The 22,815-nt window shown below is 36.8% G+C and overlaps 1 protein-coding gene across 2 annotated transcripts in view; it reads left to right on the top strand.

Moving 5' to 3' along the window:
- STAC2 (SH3 and cysteine rich domain 2) overlaps nucleotides 1–22,815 on the top strand; it is a 42,932-nt gene that overhangs the window by 5,678 nt on the left and 14,439 nt on the right. For both annotated transcript variants that reach the window (XM_072403997.1, XM_072403996.1), the window contains 3 exons: nucleotides 14,174–14,477; nucleotides 21,402–21,499; nucleotides 21,619–21,700. In XM_072403997.1, coding sequence (XP_072260098.1) covers nucleotides 14,174–14,477; nucleotides 21,402–21,499; nucleotides 21,619–21,700 — 484 coding nt within the window. The remainder of the gene's footprint in view (nucleotides 1–14,173; nucleotides 14,478–21,401; nucleotides 21,500–21,618; nucleotides 21,701–22,815) is intronic.

The raw sequence follows: 22,815 nt of genomic DNA, 5'->3' as shown, positions 1-22,815 counted from the left end.
CAGCCTTGAAGAGCCTTAATAAATCAAGGTCATAGACCTAGAAGATTACCATGAGGGAATGTCTGATTCCCTGTTTTATAAAAAGGGTCCAAGGGAAATTCACCAGCAAGGAAGCAACAACTCAATGAATTAGATAGCAAGTGAAAAAGGGAGATATAAGAGAAGATGCGCTGAGTATAGGCAATTCTGCCTTTGACAAGTTGCCATCTGTACCCATTAACATGTAGATTTACTTGAACTTTACCTGCCCTGTCTGTCCACTATTGTAATGTCATAATTTATTCAATGCAGTATATATACTTATCTGTGATTTAGTTCCAACCAGAATCCCATACCATTTGCATAAATGCCATTGGCAAGGTGTATTTCAAAGTTACAAAAAAATGCTCAAGTAAGCACGTTTTATAGCATGATGTACTTCAAGTACTCTTTACCCATCCACAAAGCTTATGCAATACTGCTACATAATATGCCTATTTGGATGCAGAACTAAGCTTTATGCAAAGTCATACAAGTCTGTATGATTGTTCAAAGAGTAAAAACACTTATACCTACTAATACCCCAATTATAATAATCTCAAGTTTGCTATTACCAAAGCTGGATCACCAACAAGGCTCTTGAGAGCATCTCTGGATCATCCTTGGGAAACTATACAAGAGTAAAAGCATGTATACCTGCTAATATTCCAACCCCCTATCCATTGCGACATCTGAACTATAATGTTACCAGACCTGGATCACCAACAAGGCAACCCTAGGCAGAGGCCTAGGGCCAGATTGATGCCCTGAAGGGCCAGCCACAACCCTCATACTTCTGCAGTAAACCAGGGAAATTTCACTTTGTTGGAACTGTGTTTCCCCTGTCACTTCTTAAGAGAGACAGTTGGTGTTCTAAAGGACCATACCAGTACAAAAAGAGCAACCAGGGAAGCTTTTTCTCCAATTTGCAATCTTTATGATTGTCAATAGAATGGATAGGGGCCAAAGCTTTTACTTTGTTAAGGACCCTATTCTCTGTCTCTCTATCTTTGACTTTTGGTTAACCATACCACTTGTAGATTGCAATATTATATTTACTATAATATGTTTGCCAATGCCAAATATAAATATTACACATTGATCTATTAGTACCCAACTATACTGCTTTTACATTTTACATATATATTTACATGACCTTATATATTGCATTACAATCATATATAGATACACTTTCATTGTTACCAATAAGAAATCTGATATCCTTACGCTATTATATAAGACTAAGCTATTATATACACCAAGAACAGCAGTCAGAAAAGAAATGATATGCCTAATACTATGAAAATATCTTGATGCCATCATCACCCATCTGCATACTCTAAATGTTACTAATAATATCCTACTACCAAAGCTCTGTTACATGAGAATATACACAATCCTACATCAGCCTTACCCAGCTGAACCATCACTCTTACCAACACTGTAATGCAATCAGTATATATCAGTCTGGGGACCAAGCACATTGCTTATGTTGCAAAATGCTGGGAAACACTGTGTGCGCATATGTGCGTGTGTATAAATAGACTATATAATTGGGACTCATTTATTAAATTGCCTTAGGGAAAAAGTATCTAAAGCCCCATACATACGTCAGATAGAAGTCAGATGACTGCCGCTGGAAACAATCTTTTGTGATTTTTTCCAGTGACAGATGAACGAACAAGTGCTGTACGCACAGCACCATACTGTTCTGTGGAGAGGAGAGGGGGAGAACAAGTGCACAGCACCCTGCTGTGCTCAACTCCATAGAAAAGTGGAGTGATCCTCCCCACTCAGTTGTTTATTGATCCACCAGGGTGGGCTGATAAACTAAATTGGGAGATTGCTGTCCACATGCTAGATTTTCGACTGAGACGAGCATGGCTGTTCATCTTTGGAGACAATCATATGTGTACATAGTTTAGGACTGGTAAGATTACAAAACATTACCAATAAACCTACCAAAACCCAAGCTGAATTATTTACTTAATAAACAAGAAACCAGTTCCAAATTGGGCAAAAAGTACGTTTCAAATTTGGCAAAATAAATTTCAATACAATGAACCCATAGGGGCTATAGCAGGGCTTTTTTGGTTTTGCATTTGAAAAAAAAAAAATCAGTTTTTACAAAGCACCTTACAGCACTCCCAGGTGCTTAGAAAACTGCTATTACGCACCCCAGAGCAGCAAACCGTACCACCGTTCAATGCGATTGCATGCGTTTGTGGTGATGGAGTGTTTTTTCCTCCAGATAAGGAAAAGCAACCACACATTTAGAAGCAACATGCAGTGCAAATGCGCACACAAAGTGGTGTACAACTGTTCCTATAGGTAAATGGAAGCAGATGGGAGTGTGGTACAATTATGAGAATGTGATAGAGTATGAAAGGGGCTTAACTATTGCAGTATATTAATATTATTTTTTGTTCTGTATTTTTTTGTTTTACATATTAAGTGACATGAGCCACAGGAACCATACCACCAGAAGGCCAATATCGCTAGTTGGACATGCAAAATACCTAACAACATCCTAACATGAATTCATATTCCAACATCACAACATTATAATAATATAATAATGAAAATTTGAACCATCGGAACTCACCTGTTCGTCATATTTTTACAACTATCAAGAAAAAAAATGTATTTGCCAGTTGCATTGAAAAAATTACTATTTTCCCATTATTGTTACTCTCCAACTACAGAGACATGAAAACTGATACATTTCATACCTAACTAAAGCATGTCAAGTGAGCTGTGATTCATAATGAGCCTAATGAGCGATGAACGTATGCTTTTTGAACACAAACGCATGTGTCTGAATAGCAAAGTAGTGTTTGACCAGCTCTGCCTGCAATTTAAACATTTCAAAAGAACACAAAGCTGCATCCGAAGAAACAGAATGCTACGCTAGGCAGGCCAAACACAGCCTCTGAACTGCCACATGTACTGCTCATTTAAAGTCAAATGGATTTTTCTGACCTGCATTCAAATGCGAGAAAGTAACACCCATTGACATGACCTAAGATCAAAACGATAGCAAGGAAACAGGCTCGCATACATTTAATTTAATTGCCCATGTAGCTCTTTGCTGAAGTTTGCCTTTAATAGGGATTTTTATCTATTCTGGATTTAGTAAAGTAATGCAATGTGCAGTTCATAGTAATCGAGAGCAAGCAGTCAGGTTAATGTATAGGTAAAGATGAATTCTAATTGGTTTTCATGAGTTAATGTATGTACTATGCAATAGATAAATGGATTCTATGAAGTATATAATCCCTCTGTATTGAATATATTGTATACAAGCAGCCAAATTAATCCTTTAATATTCCAGACAATAACCAGCCCTGAATATAAATAGGGATACACATCAATTCAGAAAAAAACCTTATTTATGACTAGAGAAATGTGCAAAATGATTGCAAAATTCAATGAATAGTACAAAAAAATCCCCAGATCCTAACCCATCTGCTAAAGCAAAAATACAAGAGACATGTAAACTGTTTCTGATATTTTTATTTAGAAGGTTTTCTTGTCTGCCTCAAATAAGTAACTGCTATAAATACCCCAACTAAAAGCTTTCTTTGTAGGGTTTAACATGCATACATATTTATTAGCATCCTTGAAAATCTCTGCAACAATATAAAGAGTGTATTTTTCGTCCTATAGAAGGTGATAGGTGATTATCATTTTAATGGGCCTGTATTTAAAAAGGAGAAAAAAGCATGCAGGGTGTGGATGAAATTTCAGATTTCCTTATGAAATGATTATCTGCCATTAAATATTAGGTTAGTACAAGAAGAAAATAAAAAAAATCACCTGCATGCCTAACCATGGCAGTCAAATAGCAAAGCTTGCGTTTGCTAGTGTAGCTGGAGGGTTCAATCTCAGAACTGTACATACAAAAAAATGAAGAGTATTAATATTATTCCTTGCAAAAATAATTTGACTCCCATATAAAAAGACGGCAAAAATGTATCTAGATATAATGGTAACTTTGAGCCTAATCCAGTTCTTTCTCTGAACCATAGAGTACACTCTAAGAGCTGGATTAGGTTTGAAACATTGGGATTGCGCTAAAAGACTCTAAAGGATGATTCTTTGGGGGTTCTGCGGATGCTGATGGACTAGTGATCATTTCACATGGAACATAGCTATTCTGCTGCCAGAATAGTGTATTCAGCAAAATCAGTATGTATATACAAGTAGCATTATAACAAGTAATGCAGAATATCACTATAAAATAATTGGAAGGTAATAAGTGGCTTACATATATTTAAATAGGTACATATGGACTATATAGGGGAATAAAACGGATTTTGAAAAAATTAGATGTAGGATTTACATCCTTATGTGAGAACCCATTTACACCAGTGGGCACTAGCAGTTGCTAAACACACAATGCAAGAACAAGGCAACCTGCATTATGTTCTATAGATTCAGTTCACACCAATTTGCTGCATCATGGTGCTGAAGGAAGTAGGGCAGGTTGTATTGTTGTGTAGCACATCCTAACGCACTATAGCACATGGCAATGTGCTGCGACACATATGAATAAAGTGGATCTTCTATACTAATAAAAGGTCTTTCCTTTCACCTCCCTATCGTCTTTAAAAATAAAAATATTGTCATAAATAAATAATGGAAACAATTGCTCAGTTCTTTCTAGGTTCCAGGAGTTTTAGATAATATCTTAATAACCTTATGAAAAGGTCATCTTTCCACTTTTCCAAAAAAAAAAGCACTTCAATATATTTTAACAATGCAATGCCACGTTTTAAAAGCACACGTCAACGTACACTACACTCCTGAATCCTGAATAATAGATGCAAGATATATTAAACAGTAAATATAAAGGACATCTTTCTTGTATCCAATGTTTTATGTTTCATATGTCTTCCACATATAGATATAAAATACCACCTCTATTTTAATTAAATTCTTGTTTCTATAATTGAAAAGTGTTTTTGAATCTTTATAAATGAATATAAACCAGATTAGATTTTCGTGTCCATGTAAATAAAATGAAGAGAGGAAAACAGACTTGTAGTCGATATCACTACAGCAGCCTCGGGGTGACAACCAAATCTCTCTCTATTGATAAAGTAGAGTGAGTGTAGCCATCCTAGGACAGGAAGCGAGTTTTTCCCTAGATTACTATAATAATAAGGTTTAATGGTTAGATATGCTTTAATTTTTGCAAACACAAATACAGTATTATAATAATATCTTTTGTTACATTTAAAAGACTGTTTTCTAAAAAATGAAAAACCTCAAAATTTCTGTGTGCTCCCGTTTGCAACATCCTGAGCTTGTTTACAACCCTACATTATGCCACTATAGAATTTATTAATTTATATTTATATGAATTTTGTGAAGTACTGAATGTCAGGATTGTAGACAGTGTACATGTGTTATTTACATTTCTCATCTACACTTGGTGAATCAGGTCTCTGGGGTTGATCTCTGGCTTTCTCAGAATCCTAATAAGTCCTGCTCTGGGTCCTGGATCACAGAGGCTTAATAGAGATTTAAGTGAGATAAATCCTGCATTCCTAGGTCCATATATTAACTGGTAGCAAGACTCCAATATTTGTCTCAGCTGCTCACAGGTATTTATCATGCTTCTCAGTTTAAAACAGACACTTTTTAACTCGAGGAAGGTTGGCAAATGACACACACAAAAAAAACATGTGGTTAAACCAACATGTGCTTTTTTACTGGTATATTACCTGTGTATAATAATTCATTATTTAGAGCAGACTTTCTCAGCCTTTTAAACACAGGGGATCCCCGGAAATAACTCTCACGTCTTCAGAGTACCCTTGCTACAATTACTACATCCACAGTTCACAGTACATTAGTGTGGAGGGCATTGGGAAGAATGCCATCTACATTGCTGGCCATTGGGAAGAATGTCACTCTTACAGATAGCCAAAAAGTTCTTTGGTGACAGGTATACTGACCTGAGAGTTCCAATGTACTCATGGCTCAAGGAACCCCTAGCAAACTCTGGAGGAACCCTGGTTGAACACTAATTTATAGGCAGGATTAGGGCAGATGGAAGCTATCATTTATACAGTATATGCTTTATTGGTTTTTTTTTTTGTCTGTTACACCTGCCTCACAAAAAGCTGCTGCATGCAGGTTAAACTAGCTCTAAAATAGTTTTAGGTGTGATTTAGGTTCTTTACTTTTTTATTGGGAAATGCCTTGACTTCCTTCATTCAACTAGGTTTCTTTAATGCGTGGATAGAAAAAGAAAAGCTCAGCAGCTGTGTTATTTAGATATTGTTACATTAGTTCACAGGCAATTAACCTCAATGCTGAAGGAAGGCTTACTTTGCTATTCCTGGTAGAAGAAGGGTTAAGTTCAACGTTAGAATAGTCCCGGTTGACACTATGTCACCTGTGATAAATGAGAGTATCTGTGCGGGAAAAGCCAGTGTATTTGCTGACAGCGCCTTCAGCCTCATAGTAGAACAGGGTGCGTTCCAGCTGAGACAGAATGGAATATAAATTCATTTGGATGAACATATAGGCAACAGTGAATAAAGATGGCTGCTCTATTAAAAAAAAAAAAGGTGCCGTAATATAAGTGAAAAATTCTGATTTGCCAAAAAATAGATTTGTCTTTTTCCAAAATTCATTATTGCCTAACCAATAAAATAGGAAGCTGGGCCCTGCTGTGGGAAAATGGCTTTGAGGATTATATAGAAAATATACAAATCCTTTGAACTACAGGTTTTATCGATGACTTATGATTGTAGTTGAACCAGTAAGAGAAACAGCATTAGCTAAATCTACTTCTGTTTGAATCTTATCCATTAAGTATTTCAGGTTTAGGAGCAATACTGCTTTGACCAGTGGACAGTAGAAGCTGCAGTTGACCTGTAGTAGGAATGTGTTGCCTAGGGCTTAAGTCTTAAATAATACATTTGGGAACAGTCAGACAGCAGGCCCAAATATAAAGATATAAGTCATTAATTTGTAAACAAATTAGAGGTTTTGAGTTTTAGTGGTTTGATTGATTTTTAGCAGCACCACAAATTCTTACACAGATGTAAGCCATAGCAGCCAAAGGAAGAGCAAAAATGAAAAGTGTTTAGTCTTTGCTTTGTAAAATAGATTAAATATATTACATTTTTTAAAACTAGTCAGTGAAATCCTCAGTAGGTTTTCTGTACTCCTCTGTTATTCATGCCTGACTTTTTTCAATAAAATTGAGTTGTCCATTTTGTCTGCAGACAGTCACAAATTCTCCTGCTGCACTGATGGCCCTATCGGACATGGCACTGACAGCAAGGCAGATTATCACTGCCATGAAGGTCTTGATTGTCCATTAATTGCTTGTGACAGCAGATCCAGAGTCTTCTATGTAACTGTACGCACAAAATTGTTCTCTGACTGCCCATCCTAGGGTAAAAAGTAGAAAAAACAACTTCTTAGGTAACCTTTCCCCCTTTTGATGAATATAGCTGAGGCAATTGCTCATGCTGAACAAAAGGAGATAGTTTTCTATTATATTAATATAGGGATAGGGGTTTGCAGTTAGGTGAGGCACTGTATTTTGCAACTCTTAACTTTCCCATTTTCCATTAGACTGTCTCAGGAATTAAACCTAATTTTGCGGTTCCGCTAATCCACCTTTATACCAACTCTAAATGCCAAGATGCTTGTTCCAACACGCGAAGCTGGTATGTGATAGAACCAGTTAGAAAAGACCCCAGAGCATGTTCTGGGTTGGGGGAGATCAGACACAAAAAAGAGGCAGAAATAAAAAAGCCAAGCATAGGCTGCCTGGAATTCAGTGAGTGAGGTCTGCACAATGGGTCTGACACTGGGGGTCTGTTACTGAGGTCTGCACTGGGGGTCTGTCAATGGGGTATGAACTAAGGGTGGATTTATCACCAAAGGGTCTATCATTGACACTGGCTTTTTAAGGACTGTGGCAATCATAGGCTGTATATACAGTTCATTGATTTTTTTTTTTACTGTACCTCTTTAAACCATGCCCTATATTTATTTCTATTAAGACGTTCCCACTTCCAAGGTTTGGTTTTTGTACAATCTTACAAAGGTGTGGCAAAAACCAAGGGCAACTCCAAGATCCAACACTTCTTGGTTTGTTGGATATCTGCATTCCCTGCCCCTTCATGTGGTTTCACCCACCATCTACTACATCATTAGTCTGTCTCTTCTTTTGTAGTCCAGTACCAAGAGGTGTTGTGTTTCAGCTTAACAGCGAGATTCTACAGAAATTTTCCCAACATGTGGGTGACTCCTTGCTGTTCTGACAACATAGGGGTATATTTTTGCCCTTTCCAGCAACCCTGTTGCTGGTGAGTTACCAAAGTGGGGGTCCTCTTGCACTGCCAGTGTAAATGCTTGTGTTTGTCTAGATAGAAACATTAAAGCAAGCTTTACTTGCTTTATCCCCTACTCCCCCAGTAGCCGGGGCTCTTCTCTCCAGTGTGCTAGGCTACTTATTCATAATAGAAAGCCTCTGCAGGATTGATTAACATAGTGAACACACCAGGATATGAATCATTATTTTAAACAAAGGACACTTATTTTTCAAGCAAGCCAATGGATTTAAAAATTATAGCAACAAGGCTGAAAATAAATATCCTGAAACCGGCACCTAATGTATGCTGCTGCTTTATTAATATAGCTATGAATAAAAAAAAGAAAACTGTTATACATTATTCTGCATGATTGAAAATAACATTTTTGTTGAGAGACATAACTTACCTCGGCACCTGTGCTATACTGAGTCAGAGCTAAGCAATACTTGCAGGACTGTGTGGCAGGGTAATTACAAGTTGTGCACAAGGACCACTGCAAACATACTAGTTAGGATATAGTGTGCTATGTAATTACAGAGGCAAATCCCACGCTCTGTCATACACAGTCAAGTCCCAGAGATGGAAGGTAATAAGGCACTCAGAAGCAGAAGCCAACATTTCCATTATAACTGTACCTTTTGCCTATGGCATACCCTGTCAAGTATCTTTCTGAAGAGTCTCCATTGTCTATGGGAGGGAGACTGCACTTGCCTGTTGCTGAATTGGGGAGTTGGCTGAGTTGCTGAATATGATGCGAGCATATTCAGCTTCATAAATATGAGCGTCTAAAAAACCCAGCAGCCTAATTCCATGAATCAGCCCTGGCAAAAGTGTTCTATAATCCTTTAAATTCATTTTCTTTTTGTATGTCTACATTCTACTTCTGTATTTCCGAGCCTCTATTTTCACAGCCTGAAGATGAAGCCATTTATGCATTTCATGATCGAGGATAATAAACGATTCAGAAGCTTCCTACACAGGAATTATTGGCCCAGACATTTCTGAATCATAAGCATAGCACCAGCTGAATACTTCAATCTCCAGTAAATGGAAATTATATATTGTATGGACACCAGTTAGATTATTTGGGCCTTGTTCCTTACAGTGTCTGAAAAAGTGTTCTTGTTTGTGGAGTCCATTACTTTTATTTTTTATTGCATTGTGGGAAAATGTGAAGGAGAATCTGATTGGCTAAGAACAACAAACAAAGCATGGATAAATATTTTACTCCCTTATCCATGCCATGCTTCCCACCCGCTGGCATTAAAAAATGCCTGTTTTATTTATCCAAAGCCACAGTCATACGATGCTCCGCTACCAAGTATTCTATATTCTTCTGTTACAAGAAGCAGATTCTTTTTTTGGATGTTGGCTGTCCATGGCATTGCCTTTTCGGAATCAGGAAAAGGATGCAGCAACAGTGAGATTTTAATTAAGGAACTGTCTGGGATTATCCAGGGAAGCACATCTGCAAAATTAGAAGTCCTACTCGGGTTTAGAATGGAAGATTTAGTTGAGTATATCTTATTACCAAGAAATTAAACATTTTTAGGAAGGAATGGTGATATTTTGCCTGGAAATCAGCTTTAACATTTACTGCCATTTTATACTATAATTTATGGAATGATTGCTAAAATCAGCAAAGCCACTGTCCTTTCATTTTTCTAGATCAGACGTGCAGGGCCTGGGGTACTTGGCACTAGTTGGGTTGCAGATAAATTTTCTGCATTTTCAAACAAGACATGTGCACAGAGTTTATTCTATAACCGCCAATTTTTTTCATTTCATTCAATTCTGAAACAAGTATTTGACCCAGATTATCTTTTAGCCAAATCAGTAAATTTGTAATGCTGCTGGTAGCTTGAGCATGTTATTAAGATCAATTTCTATTGCTCTATCCCATATAATTTTCTCATGCTGTAATAGATATAAAAAATATTTTTTGATTTACTTCTGCTAACCAGGAAAAGTTTTCTTGTAGACACATTGATAAATAGTGCTAATTATCTGTCAGATCTGGACCATACATCATTTGCCGTTTATGTCTTGTTCACACTGGAATGCTTTCTAGTGCTTTGGACAAATACAGTATATTCAGAGAAACAGTTCTCTAGAACGATGCAATCAGCAAAAGGTTGGTTTTGTGCTGCCCTTTGCCGTCAGCCCTGGGGTAATTTTTGAGTGCTATCTAGAGCTTGGGAAAAATACAATTTTTTCAGTTCAATACACAAAAGCAAAATGTTGGCTTTATATTGCTCTGCGCTATCCTAACCGAGCCTCCCAGACCCTAAGAACACTGAAAGGTGACATGTAGCTTTTATATTCTTTCAATAATTGGTACCTCAATCTCTATTTTGTCTTTCGGCAAATACCTAAATGAGTAATTACGATTTGTTGTATGAAAAAACAACACCATCCTCATCGAAATCTACAGTGTCTTTTTCCCACCCTTTTTTTCTTTGTGCCTGCAAGGCAGCGTGATCTGCTTTCTATACTGATATCTAAAGCTCAGACTGAGCTCACACTTGGCAAAGGTCCATTGTCTGCAAGGGGAGTTGCTATGATAAGGGGCAGTACTTTTCATCAGTTATTCTTGTTGGGTAAAGAGAAGTGCTTTGACATGGCTAGACGAAGAGGTATCATATATAAGCAGACAGTCTGTGTCCAATATTCCTCTTTCCTCCCTGCATGTAAATAAATTCTCTTTGTCTTTTTCATGCAAAGGGTGAAGATATGGTCATTTTTGGTATGCTTTTAATTGTAACATATGAGAAATCATTTTTTTTTTTTTTCCTATTTATTCTTTTTTTCTATTGTTCTAAAATGCTGATGTATAAAAAACCCTTTACAATCATGATGATGGAGGTTACATTGTGATATCTACTGTACATCCAAGGGTCAAAACAGTGGATTATATGAATAGCTAGGTGTTCAATAACACTTTGAGGTAAACCCATATAAATTAAGATATTACTACAGACAAGGTAAGCTATATGAGTCTATACTCTTTCCTTAAATCGGGTTAAGAACAGGAAACAGAAATATGAGACATATATCAAATCAAAAACTCTTTAAAGTTATTCCTTTGGTACTTTGTAGAAGTGATTCAGTACTCTTGGGAAAACTGTTATCGTTATTTCCAGTATAGAGGAATGTAACTCATAACCTGAAATCAATGCTGGCCACTGCAGTTATAATCTATTTATACTCTCCCTTGGGTTTGTACTTTAGTAGTGTATAGCGTGTAGCGTGAGGACCTATCTGGATGGATATAGTTAAATGGAGTGTTTAGCTAGGTTCTTATGCTACATCGCTCTTGGTAAATCCAAATAAGCTTGCACTGAGAGTGGCTCAGTGGTTAGCACTCTGGCCTTTGTAGCGCTAGATCCCAGGTTCAAATCTCAACCAGGACACCATCTGCATGGAGTTTGCTGGTTCTCCCTGTGTTGCATGGGTTTCCTCCAATATTCCAAAAACATGTGGTTAAGATAATTGGCTTCCTAAAATTGACCTTAGACTGTGTTACAGACATATGCCTAGGCTAGGGACAGCTAGTGACATGACTATGGACTTTGTAAAGTGCTGTGTAATATATTTGTGCTATATAAATACTGTGTAATAATTCCTAGGGCTTGGTTCAAACTTACAGTTTTTTGATGCGGTAGATAGCTTTGGTCAGGAGGCTTGTCACTCCCCTGTAGTCCAGCGTTTCACCCCATAGGAACTCTTAAAATATATGTTCATGTCTTAAGAAACCCTTTGTAAAAGGTTAGTGGAAAGAATGCCTCTTACATTGGTGGCCGTTCTATTCCTCTATAAAGTGGTGGTCAGAATACCATCTTTACAGACATCTAAAACTAGCCTAGAACAGACCTAGAACTAGACAGGTACCATCAGATGGAGGGTCAATCAGGAACATCTGAATGAAGCCTTAGTAAATTTTGAAGTAACTCTAGGAAATGGGTTAAGTGATGCTGGAAGTCATGTGGCCCAGAAGGCTGACAACATATATTGGTGGCGAAAAACCGCTCCAATGGTCACCAAACTGAATTGCTTTCTTTTTCTCCCCTCCAGTATGTGGGTGTAGATTTTGTTTCATGCAATGAGGACTATTACAACTCTATGGTGATACATAAATTCTACAGTTCCCACCCATAGGTCCTACAGTTTTGCTAAAACAAGATTGTGTACCCTCCTCCAATGTTGGGGTAGTCAATAATGTAGATGTGTTGTGGAGTGGTGTAGAGTGGTATGTGTTTTCTTATTTTTCTTTACAATCAAAATACAATTGTTTTATACTTAAATTGTCCTCTGATTTAGAAGTATTTTTATATTATCAATGATCTATCTATTGCTTTGGTATTCAAAAGATCCCAGCACCAAACTGAAAGTAAGTATTGCAACCAGACTGCTTAATTTGATACCTGTTGGGCCTTATTTTTACATTGTGTTTAATGGTGGACAAGGAATTTGTTTCCCTTAGAGTCAGTAACAACAAATAAAGCATTTTTTTTGGCAAAGCCATTCAATTTGGTTTATTCGAGCATAAATCAATATGATAAAGTCATAGTAAAGTTGTAGTTTTTGTATTAGCAAGAATGTTTTTAGACAGAGTTCCAATATTAAATAAATAGATTGGAGATATTCCAGAGGCTGAATAGTCTTGTGATCCTGACATGTTTCACCTTTATTTGGCTTCTTCATTGGAAGGTTTCTGAGACATGAGGTACAGGACTATATATTAAACACATATTACAATACACAAGCATATAAATTAAAGAACAGATTAGAGAGATTAAATAGGTGCATCATAGTAGAAATTGTAAGAGTCAACGTGCATATCACATACCTGATAGGTAGCGGTCAGATTTGTGTAGCGTGCAAGAGGATGCGGTATATGGGGTTCATGTACCCCTGATATATAAGTGGGAGATAATGAAGTATGGTGGTTGGACTTTAATTTTATAGGAGAGGTTTTATAGGTTCACCATTGTTAGTGATTTATGTATTTCCAGTGTATTATCCTCTTAGTTGAGGTAAAGCATCCGAGTGTCAGGAGGACAGCACTTGTAGGTTTAATGAAAAGGAGTTGACAAAGTAACAGGGAGGTCATGGATAGATTAAAGAACATTTATTACAATATTGGTAACCACAAGGTGGTTAGTTCTGAGTGACGGATGACTTACCCGGTCTGATAGTAGATGCACCTGGGTGAGCCAGTATTGTGCTCAACACAATACATGGTAGTCATAACTTCATCTAATATGATCTGATTATGAATGTAGTATTGTGGATTTAGCTGTTGTCACCCTAGTTAGTCTAGCATCTGAATTTTGTGTTTTTAGGCTCCTGTCCATCTCTATTTCACTCTGTGTATATAAGCTTAGGGGAGACACCTCCCATTGTCTGGTTTTTCATTGTTCTATTTTCAGCTCCCTTTTCCCCCCTTTGCTTCACTCCTTTTCGCTGTCTGCCATGGGGGATTTTTTTCTGCCTGCGTTACGCCCTGGGCATTGGTTTTCCTCCCTATACCCACTCTATACCCTGTCACCATTCTGCAGGGTCTGTCACTTTCCATCTGAGTATTTTCTTATCCTGAGTGCCCCTTGACCCTCCTTGCAGGCAGAGAGCCAATGTCAAATTGTTTCACAAGGCTACATAGAGATAGGATGAATACATATTCCGCTGATCATTTTGCCTGCCTCTACTTATTGGAATATTTTACTTCTCTTTTTTTTCTTGTCACTATACATATTCTTCTGTTAAGTATCCTCAAGTATTATCAGATTCCTTCTTTTTTTCTTCAGCTACAGCGTTTCCGACGATCCATCTCATTGAAGACCATCCTTCGGAGCAAGAGCGTTGAGAACTTTTTCCAGAAACCAAACAATGAAGCAAAGATATCTTCTGATGTTCTCCTTGGACCACCAGTACCTCCGCCACCTCCTTCTCCTCCTCCTGTCCCTACTGAGCCACCACCTCAACCTGAACAGTCCCCACATTCACATCATAAGCCTTTATCTGTGCTACAGCCGGTCCGTACACACAGCTTCCAGGACCACGTCTTCAAGAAGCAGTGCCCCTGTCACCTATGTCATCAGATCATTGTTGGTAGGTGTCAGACAACTGTCAAATACTATACAACAAACATTTGTATGAGGTCTAAACAATATTCATAGTAACATATATATGTAAAAATTAATAGCTAGTACAGTAAATCTATTGTAATGCTCTTTAACATTTTAAAACCTTGGTATGCTGGATGTAATTGCAAAAAAAACCTGCCTGCCCCACATCTGCAAATTATTTTCATATTTTATTTATATAATGCCAACATCTTATGCAGTGCTGTACAATAAACAGGGTTTGCAAATGAGAAGTCTTCATATGCAATATGTACAAAGTATGACACAGGAGGACCCTGTGCAATCAAGCTTACAAATAGATATTTAAAGAATAAGTCAGTACAAGACTCATTATCCAATTTTAGGAGGTTACTGCATCAGGCTTGCTTGTAAAATGCATATAGAATGGGGAAAACCTAAAATATATCTTTACTGAAGTTGCACTACATTTCAGGCCACAACTACATACTAATATTAAAAGTTGCCTGTTTCTATTTGTTAAGTGGTAAATGTTTGCCTAACTTGTGTCCTGCCAAAAAACAAGGGGTAACAGCATTGAGCGTATTCACACATCACTCTGTAACTATGCAAAAACCTCACTATAATAGTTTTCATTATCCTCTGTTATGTTCTATATATTGTGTATTGTGTTACATTGTAGTCCATAGTATTTTTATTGCTTGGAGCATCTTTTACCTGCATATAGTCTATGGCAACACACTGAAAATGCACTAAAAATGCAATATTTGTTTCATGAAAATTGAATGCGTATAATGCACCTTTACTTTTAACACACCACACTTAGAACACAATTTCTTTCATGACGGTAAGGAAGGGCCTTTACTGAAAAAGAAGTAGAGCTTCAAACTGATTCTCCCATTAGGAATAGCCAAAGAGATTCAATTCATGTTTCTGTCTTTACAACAGATTTTTTTTTGTGAAAGAAATCACTTTTACATCTGGAGCTTATAAGGAATAAAGCTGAAAAAAGTTTATAATGTTATTTTTTAAGAAACATTTTCTTATGAGGAAGAAACAAAACTATATCCTTAATCATCAGCGCTGGAAAAAGGAAAACCAAAGGAGCAAATGTGCCTATATTTAGGTGTTACAGTACATGTTTGTTTTAATTAAACTCTACATTAGGCTTTATCTAAAATTATCAATATGAAACAGTAATATTATGCTGAAAATATTGCCAAAAGTTTTCCTAAAAGTAGATGAATAAAGGGCTCATATTTTTTTAACCAGCACAAGAAGGCATTTCCTGGAACAATGAAAACACATTTGGATGCTTAGTTGGCCACACTGGGATTAGGACGCTTGGGATTTTTTCAGAAGTGCAGTCAGGAGGAGATAAATAAAATGCAGACTGAAAGTTAAAACAATTAGGAAAATAGGCCATTCATCCTGCACAAGTTACCAAGCAAAATGTTCACATTTGATGGTAGTTACTCTTTAAAAAAGGAAATATCCGAGCTGCACACCTTGCATAGTCTTACTCATGTCAGTGACATTCTGTACCGAAAAGGTTTTTACCGGTAAGTGTCATATTTCCAAAGACTTGGCTGGCCATCCTAGGCATTCAAGGAGGTTGTCTAGAACTGCTCTGACAAGTGGCAGAAATATCCGATTTGTGATAATAAGCCACTCTATAACGCTTCATCATGACAGCTCCTAGAAAAGAATTGTCTGTACTTTTCATTATCTTGAAGAGATATATATACCTGAAATACACTGAGGGCAAACTATCTAAAGATACAGAATTCAGTCTCTCAGAACTTTTGATCGAGATGATATCAGACCAAGTTTCAGGCCCTTAGTGGTTATATAGTAAATCTGGTAATTGCTGAAGGGCCAGAGGGTATCAGTGAGATGATAAACTTTCATCTTGTTGCCTTATTTCAGATCAGCTAAAAATATAGTAGAATTCATTTTCATATGATTCTTTACCTGTCCAAATATACTCTTACTCTTTAGAATAATATTATTCTATTTATTAATATATAAATAATCCTATTTCGAAATATTATTATATTTATATAAAAAGTCCATGAAGGTGGGTTAGTGTTGTTGGGGCTTATTAACAAGAATTTACTAGAAGTATGTGTAGGGGGGGAAAAGTATACAGTGGGTTATCTAGTAATATTAGTTTTTTAAATACCATAAACAGGAATAATGCATTTTGGATAGTGGGTGAAGCCACATAATAATTCAATGAATTATGTAAATGTATTGTGATAACTAGGGCAATGTGTAGCATTGGTTAGGATGAACAAATACAAGTCACTTTCATTGGTATATTTAGGTAATAATAGGTGAAAACTATTTTACATCATTGCTTGTTTAGTAACACAGAGTAGAAAAGTGCAATTCAGTGGAGAAGTATGAATTTTTTAATGGACATGTCAGTGCAATAGAGGTGCGTGAGGTTGCATGCTAAGGTGGAGTAGTGCCTAGCTGGGTTGTGTATGTCATGACCAGGGTAGCTCGGACCTTCTAGCCCATCCTTTACCAACACCATTGTCATAACCTCCGTGCGGGCGGGAGGCGGGGCGGGAAATTCAAAATCCTTTGCATTGAACTCAATACAAAAAAGCTGTATTGAGTACAATACAAAGAAATCCTTATATAGTATATATATAATTGTAATATATATATATTATATAAGCTACTGTATAGGTACATTACATTATACACTATTTTTTTTAACTTTTTTTTTAAGATTTTTTTTTATGTTTTATTTGACATATTTCGGTGAGTTATGCGGTAATTAGGTGAATTATAAGTAATTATTGAGTATTTCGGTGAATTATAGCCTACAATCTAAAATAAATTTCCATGCAAAAAATTTAACACTTTAAACCAACACAAGTTTGGAAAGAATTAGAACACCCGGCATTCGCGTACACGTCCCTCGGCGATTCCTGATGATGTCCGTGCGTGCGCCTGTCGTTTGTATTGGATTCAATACAAAGTCCTGTATCCAATCCAATACAAAATATTACAAAATATATGACGTTGGACTGTTGGACACTAGGGAGGTGTTTTAGAAAAATATATTACTATACAGTATACCGAATTATCGCATTTTCAGTATTTTTCATTTATTTATGTATTCTTGTTTAAGCTGATTTTTGTGTATTTTATTTAATTTTATTAAAAGTATTTTTTTTTTTTACATGATTGTGTGTTTCAAACTTTTTTTATATTCATAATATCTACAAGAACCCTGTTCGGACATATTTCTGTAAGTTACAGGTCTACAATTTAAAAAAAAAATTTCATGAAAAACAGTGTACCGCTTTTGGTACAGAAATCTAGACATCAATGTAACGCCCAGGTGGTTAATTAACCAACAAACTGATTCCCCTTTTAATAATACATAACCATTACAACAATATCTAAAATGTTATCAAACTCCCAATTATACACCCAAACAACCAGGCTGCAGGTCTCAGAAGGAAAAATCCGCACCCAACAAAAATTGAACTCTTCCAGCATCTCCACCTTGGCCCCTAGCCGCTTTGCACCGCCTCAGGAGCCATAATCATCCGTTCACCATAAAGGGGAGACCCCACCAAAGAGGATCCCCCCTGCCAAAATCCATCACTTTTCCAATGCACTGGATCCTTGCCTTCCAAGACCCCAACCTCTAAAACTAACCAAACTTTCAACTTTAACCCTAACAGAAGGGGCGAGTGGGTGAGAAACTTTTTCTTTCCAAAAGAGGGCCTCTCACTTTCATCGAGCCCTTTAAAACGTCTCCTATTCCTAATCTCCTCCTACCCCACGTTCTATACTAGCCCAGCCCCCTCCAGCATCACTACCTTTTCTTAACCCCTTAACACCTCTGCGCTAGGCCTAGCACCCTGTCATGTAGGCCCTGCACCTACTTCTTACAGCTATGGGCCTCTCTATACTGGGGCACTGAGCATGGTGTAGCAGTGGTTAGGACATAGGGTCACGCATGTAGGGTAGTACTAGGTTTGGAAATGAATGCAAGTGAGGTTGTGCATGTCCAGCTAGTCACATTACTATTTATATTGCTGTCTATAGCAGCAATAATAAATTTACTGACCTCTACTTCCTCTCTACCAATACAACCACATTAACACTCCCATGTCCCTCATCGCTCTTCCTATTACACAACACATTATTACCTTCACTGTTCTCCTTTCCCTTTTCTTCTTGTACATCTAGATTAATACCTTCCCTTCCGTACTTTCTTTCCCTCCATATACAGCAATATTATTACAATCCCTGCCATCCTCTGCATTTCTTTACATCCACTATTATAAAGTTATTCCCATTTTTGAATCGAAAAAAGCCAATGACACATCCATGCTGTCTACTTGTGGATTTCATCTGCTACAGGATAGCTAGGAGTCATAAGAAAGCTTTTTACTTATCAAGTCACTGATTCATTGCAGGAAAGAATCCACTGAACTCAGAACCTTTATTTTGTAACACTACTGTACCATGTCAATGTCTTGGTAAGTAATGAAGTTGAAGTGAAGTTATCAGCTAAATATGACAACTAGTCATGTTGGTGCAATAAGAAGTTAATTTGCTCTCGTTTTGCTCTGTTTTTTTTCCTGTTGACTAAAAAGTAGTTTTCTTGCTGAAAAACATTAATAAATGTGTGTACTTGCCATATGTAGAAGATGTTATTATATGATAGGAGAAACTAAAGAATTTAAATGGTATATTTAGAAAGAAAGTAAAAAAAACAAACCTAATTACATAATAATGAAGCTCAATACAATTACATGGCAAAATCTAACTGCCAATGCTACTGTTGACATCTATATACACTACATTATAGCTGTTTACTGCACCTCACACCCAGATCACTTTTTGGGAGAACTGAACACAGGTGTGAAATCTTATCTAGGGCTTCAAATGGCACATCTGACACCTTGATGACAAGCTGTCCAAGGACTGATATCTTTAAAGGTTGTTAAGTAATATAGGCCTACAAAAAGAAATGCTAACAGAACACGGGGTTGTGAAGACACACAAGGGAGAGATGCAGAAAAACAGAAATTTGAGTTCTAGTTTAGGCTTTGCTTATGCGGGTGAGAATGGCAGCCAAGGATATTTTAGCTAAACCTAAAGTATATTGGCTTATGTGGATAGAAAAGGAAAGAAGGACCTTTAGTTACAATAGGAGACTTGTTCTCAACATCAAGCTACAAGTCCTTGTGTTGTGCTAAAACCTTTTGTAATCCTGAGGATCCTGAAAACAAAGTTCAGGATAACAAAACCTGAAATCCTTTTATGCTAAACAGTATTTTATTTTGAAACTACAATAGGTACAATTCAAAGATAAAACAGCAAAAATTGATGTCAAGGAACACTTTAGACTCCAGAACTTGAAAACTGTGGCTGTGTTAGGAGTTTATACCATGGTCTCTGGTTTAGAGATATATTTCTGTTAGATTTGATCTAAGTAGAGATTTAAAATTCAAAGATTACTGAACTGTCAAGTGGCTTTTAGAAAATGCAATGTTCAGAGAGAAAGCAAATATGGCATATGGGGAGAGATTATTAGTAGTGGTGAATTTTCCGAAACCCCAGGGAAAGTGTTTGTTAAATTTTATATCATGCAGGAATGGATTAATTTTGGTTTTGAAAGAACACAAACTAAAGTAAAAAATAACGTTGTGTAATGATACTTTGGAAAAAAAACTTGGTGGTCAGTGGGAATAATACGTGACTTATTGTTGGCGTGAGAGAAAGTGTGTCTCACATTTAGTGTCAGTAAGAGAATGGTGCCCCATGGCTGGTATCAGCCAGAGGAGAGATACCTCATCATTAATGTCTATAGGGGGAGTGGGGCACTATTGTCAGTGAGGGAGGAATAGTGCCCAATTGTTACCATATGGGGAAAAAGTTCCATCTTTGGTGTTACCGGAATTAAGAAAGCCCATTGTTGGTGTAGAGAGGATTTCTTAAAGCTCTCTAAGGCTAGAAAAGATTAACTTTCATCAGTAAAGCTGGGTGATCCAGCAAACCTGGAATGGATCTGGTCCAGGATTAACAAATAGCAAATCACTTTTATCCATTCCAGGTTTGCTGAATCACCCAGCTTCAGTGAAAAAATGTATCTTCTCCAGCCTTGGGGAGGTTTATTAAATCAAGCTCATTGCGTGGAACTTTGTAAATTGCATCTGACTGGAAATCACACCAAGAGATACAGTGCTGGATGATGGAACACTCTGCATTTTAGTGCCTGGCACCCACTTCTTAAGCTGTGTACACACTTCCAATAATTATCATTGGAAACAAACGACGAACGACTGATCTGCAGAAAATCGTTCACAAAAAAGGTGACCAACAACACCAATGAACAAGGATTGTTGTTGGAAATGAACGACTGTCACAGCGGATCTGATTGGCTGACGATCGTTCACTATCTATCGTGTGTAAAGTCGTTCAGTGATCGTGCATGTTTCTGCAATAAATTTTCTCCTGTACATGTCACTCCCTGCATCGTTCAAACGATTGTTTCTAGCGTGTGTACACTATTGGTGGATTTGAATGATCGTATCGTTACAACATGTACAGAATTGTGCACACTACGATTGTTCAAATATAATCGTGCATAATCGTTGATCAGTCGTAATCGCTCGTTTTCTAACAATAATTATTGGAAGTGTGTTAATGACTGGGAAGTTTGATGACTGCTGATCTGTACTATCTGTATATCTGCCTATCTATTCATTATATTGTTGTGTAATTACCAATAACATGAATATATTATTGATATAACAAAAGTATTTTATGCTTTTTTTGGTAGTAGGGACTTCCTGTTAATTTATAGTTTTTTTTTTACATGTCAATCTATCTTAATCTGTTAGGATAATTACAGTATACAGTTAACACCATTCTCTCCAATATCCAGGTAACTCCAAGCAAGGCTTGCGTTGTAAAATGTGTAAGATTGGAGTCCATCTGTGGTGTTCAGAAGAAGTGTCACACCAGCAATGTCTGGGAAAAACAGTAAGATTCTATGATTAATTCTTATTTAACTTATAAGACATCTGTCACTTGCTTTGTTTTTCCCTTTTATTATGCTACCCTTCCCTCTTCGTTCCTGTCTAATACTTTTCTCATTTTAGTCCACATCATTTCGGCGTAACTTCAGCTCTCCTCTCATTATCCATGAGCCACTTTCCAGCCCCAAAGAATCTCCTGCAATTGGTAAGTGATAAACCATTGTATATAATAATGTGCCGCCTGTCTATATGACCTAAAGCTGTTGCTAAAGTTAACATTTCTGGCTAACTTACATGATATTTATATCATAAGACCATCATAATTTATAAGACCATCAGAATCTCCTCCAGGATTTCTGTATAGTGATACTCAGGCTCATATTTTTGAAACAGTAGTTGAAGTGTAGGAGAAGTGTAGCTACAGAGAGACTGGAAAATAAGTGGACTAAAACCTAGAAAAACAGTAATGCAAACATATCTGGCTAAAAAATGTTATCTTTCTTCAGTAAATCACCTATTTCATCAATTACTTGGAATTAGCTTCTAAATATACCTGCCACATATTCTGCTTTGATTTGACCATCATTGCCATTTGCCTCCAAATTCTCCAAATTACCTCCAAAAAATATTTTAAAAGTTTCAGCATGTCAACCCTACCAAAGTGCTTTTGTTACCTCCAGAGTTACTGTTGTGTCCCTCCTAGAAACCCCAGAACTGTCACTTCTTCTATCATAATATCCATATTACAGTTTGTATTTTTTTCATGAAGCAACATGAAGAAGCTGTTTCTGTATTTGCTTCTGCTGTTGACTGTTGATTATGCCAGATTACCAGATCCGACACTTCTAATTTAGTATCCCTATTACAATTTTTGAAATGTGTGGCTCACATTAATTGTGCACATGTACCCACAACTGTGGTGACTTTTCCATTCCAAGGTTCATGACAGACCAATTTCCGAACAATATCTATTGCTATTATTGTACAATTTTTGGACTGAGTGATACACATATTGTGCACCTATACCTACTGCTTTAGTCTCACACAAAGCTCCTGCCAGACCTGAGTTTTCAACAATATCACCACATTTTACCATTTGTAGAATGATTTACAGTATAATATGTCAGGAGTACAGGCTTTAGATTATTGTAGCCTAGAAATCTTTGGCAACAGAAAAAGAGATGAGAAAATGAGGTGGCTTATTGGAGATCAAACTCATATCCTGTCTTCAGTATTATTACTTCCTTTGGATATTATTATATTGTAGCAGTTTAAAAAAAATACCAAAAGGCTTAAGTTGATTTAAGAATTGCACTTTAC

Source organism: Pyxicephalus adspersus, chromosome 3 (assembly GCF_032062135.1).
Source record: "Pyxicephalus adspersus chromosome 3, UCB_Pads_2.0, whole genome shotgun sequence".
In the NCBI taxonomy this organism is placed as follows: Eukaryota; Metazoa; Chordata; class Amphibia; order Anura; family Pyxicephalidae; genus Pyxicephalus; species Pyxicephalus adspersus.
This window is presented reverse-complemented; position numbering and strand designations above follow the sequence as displayed.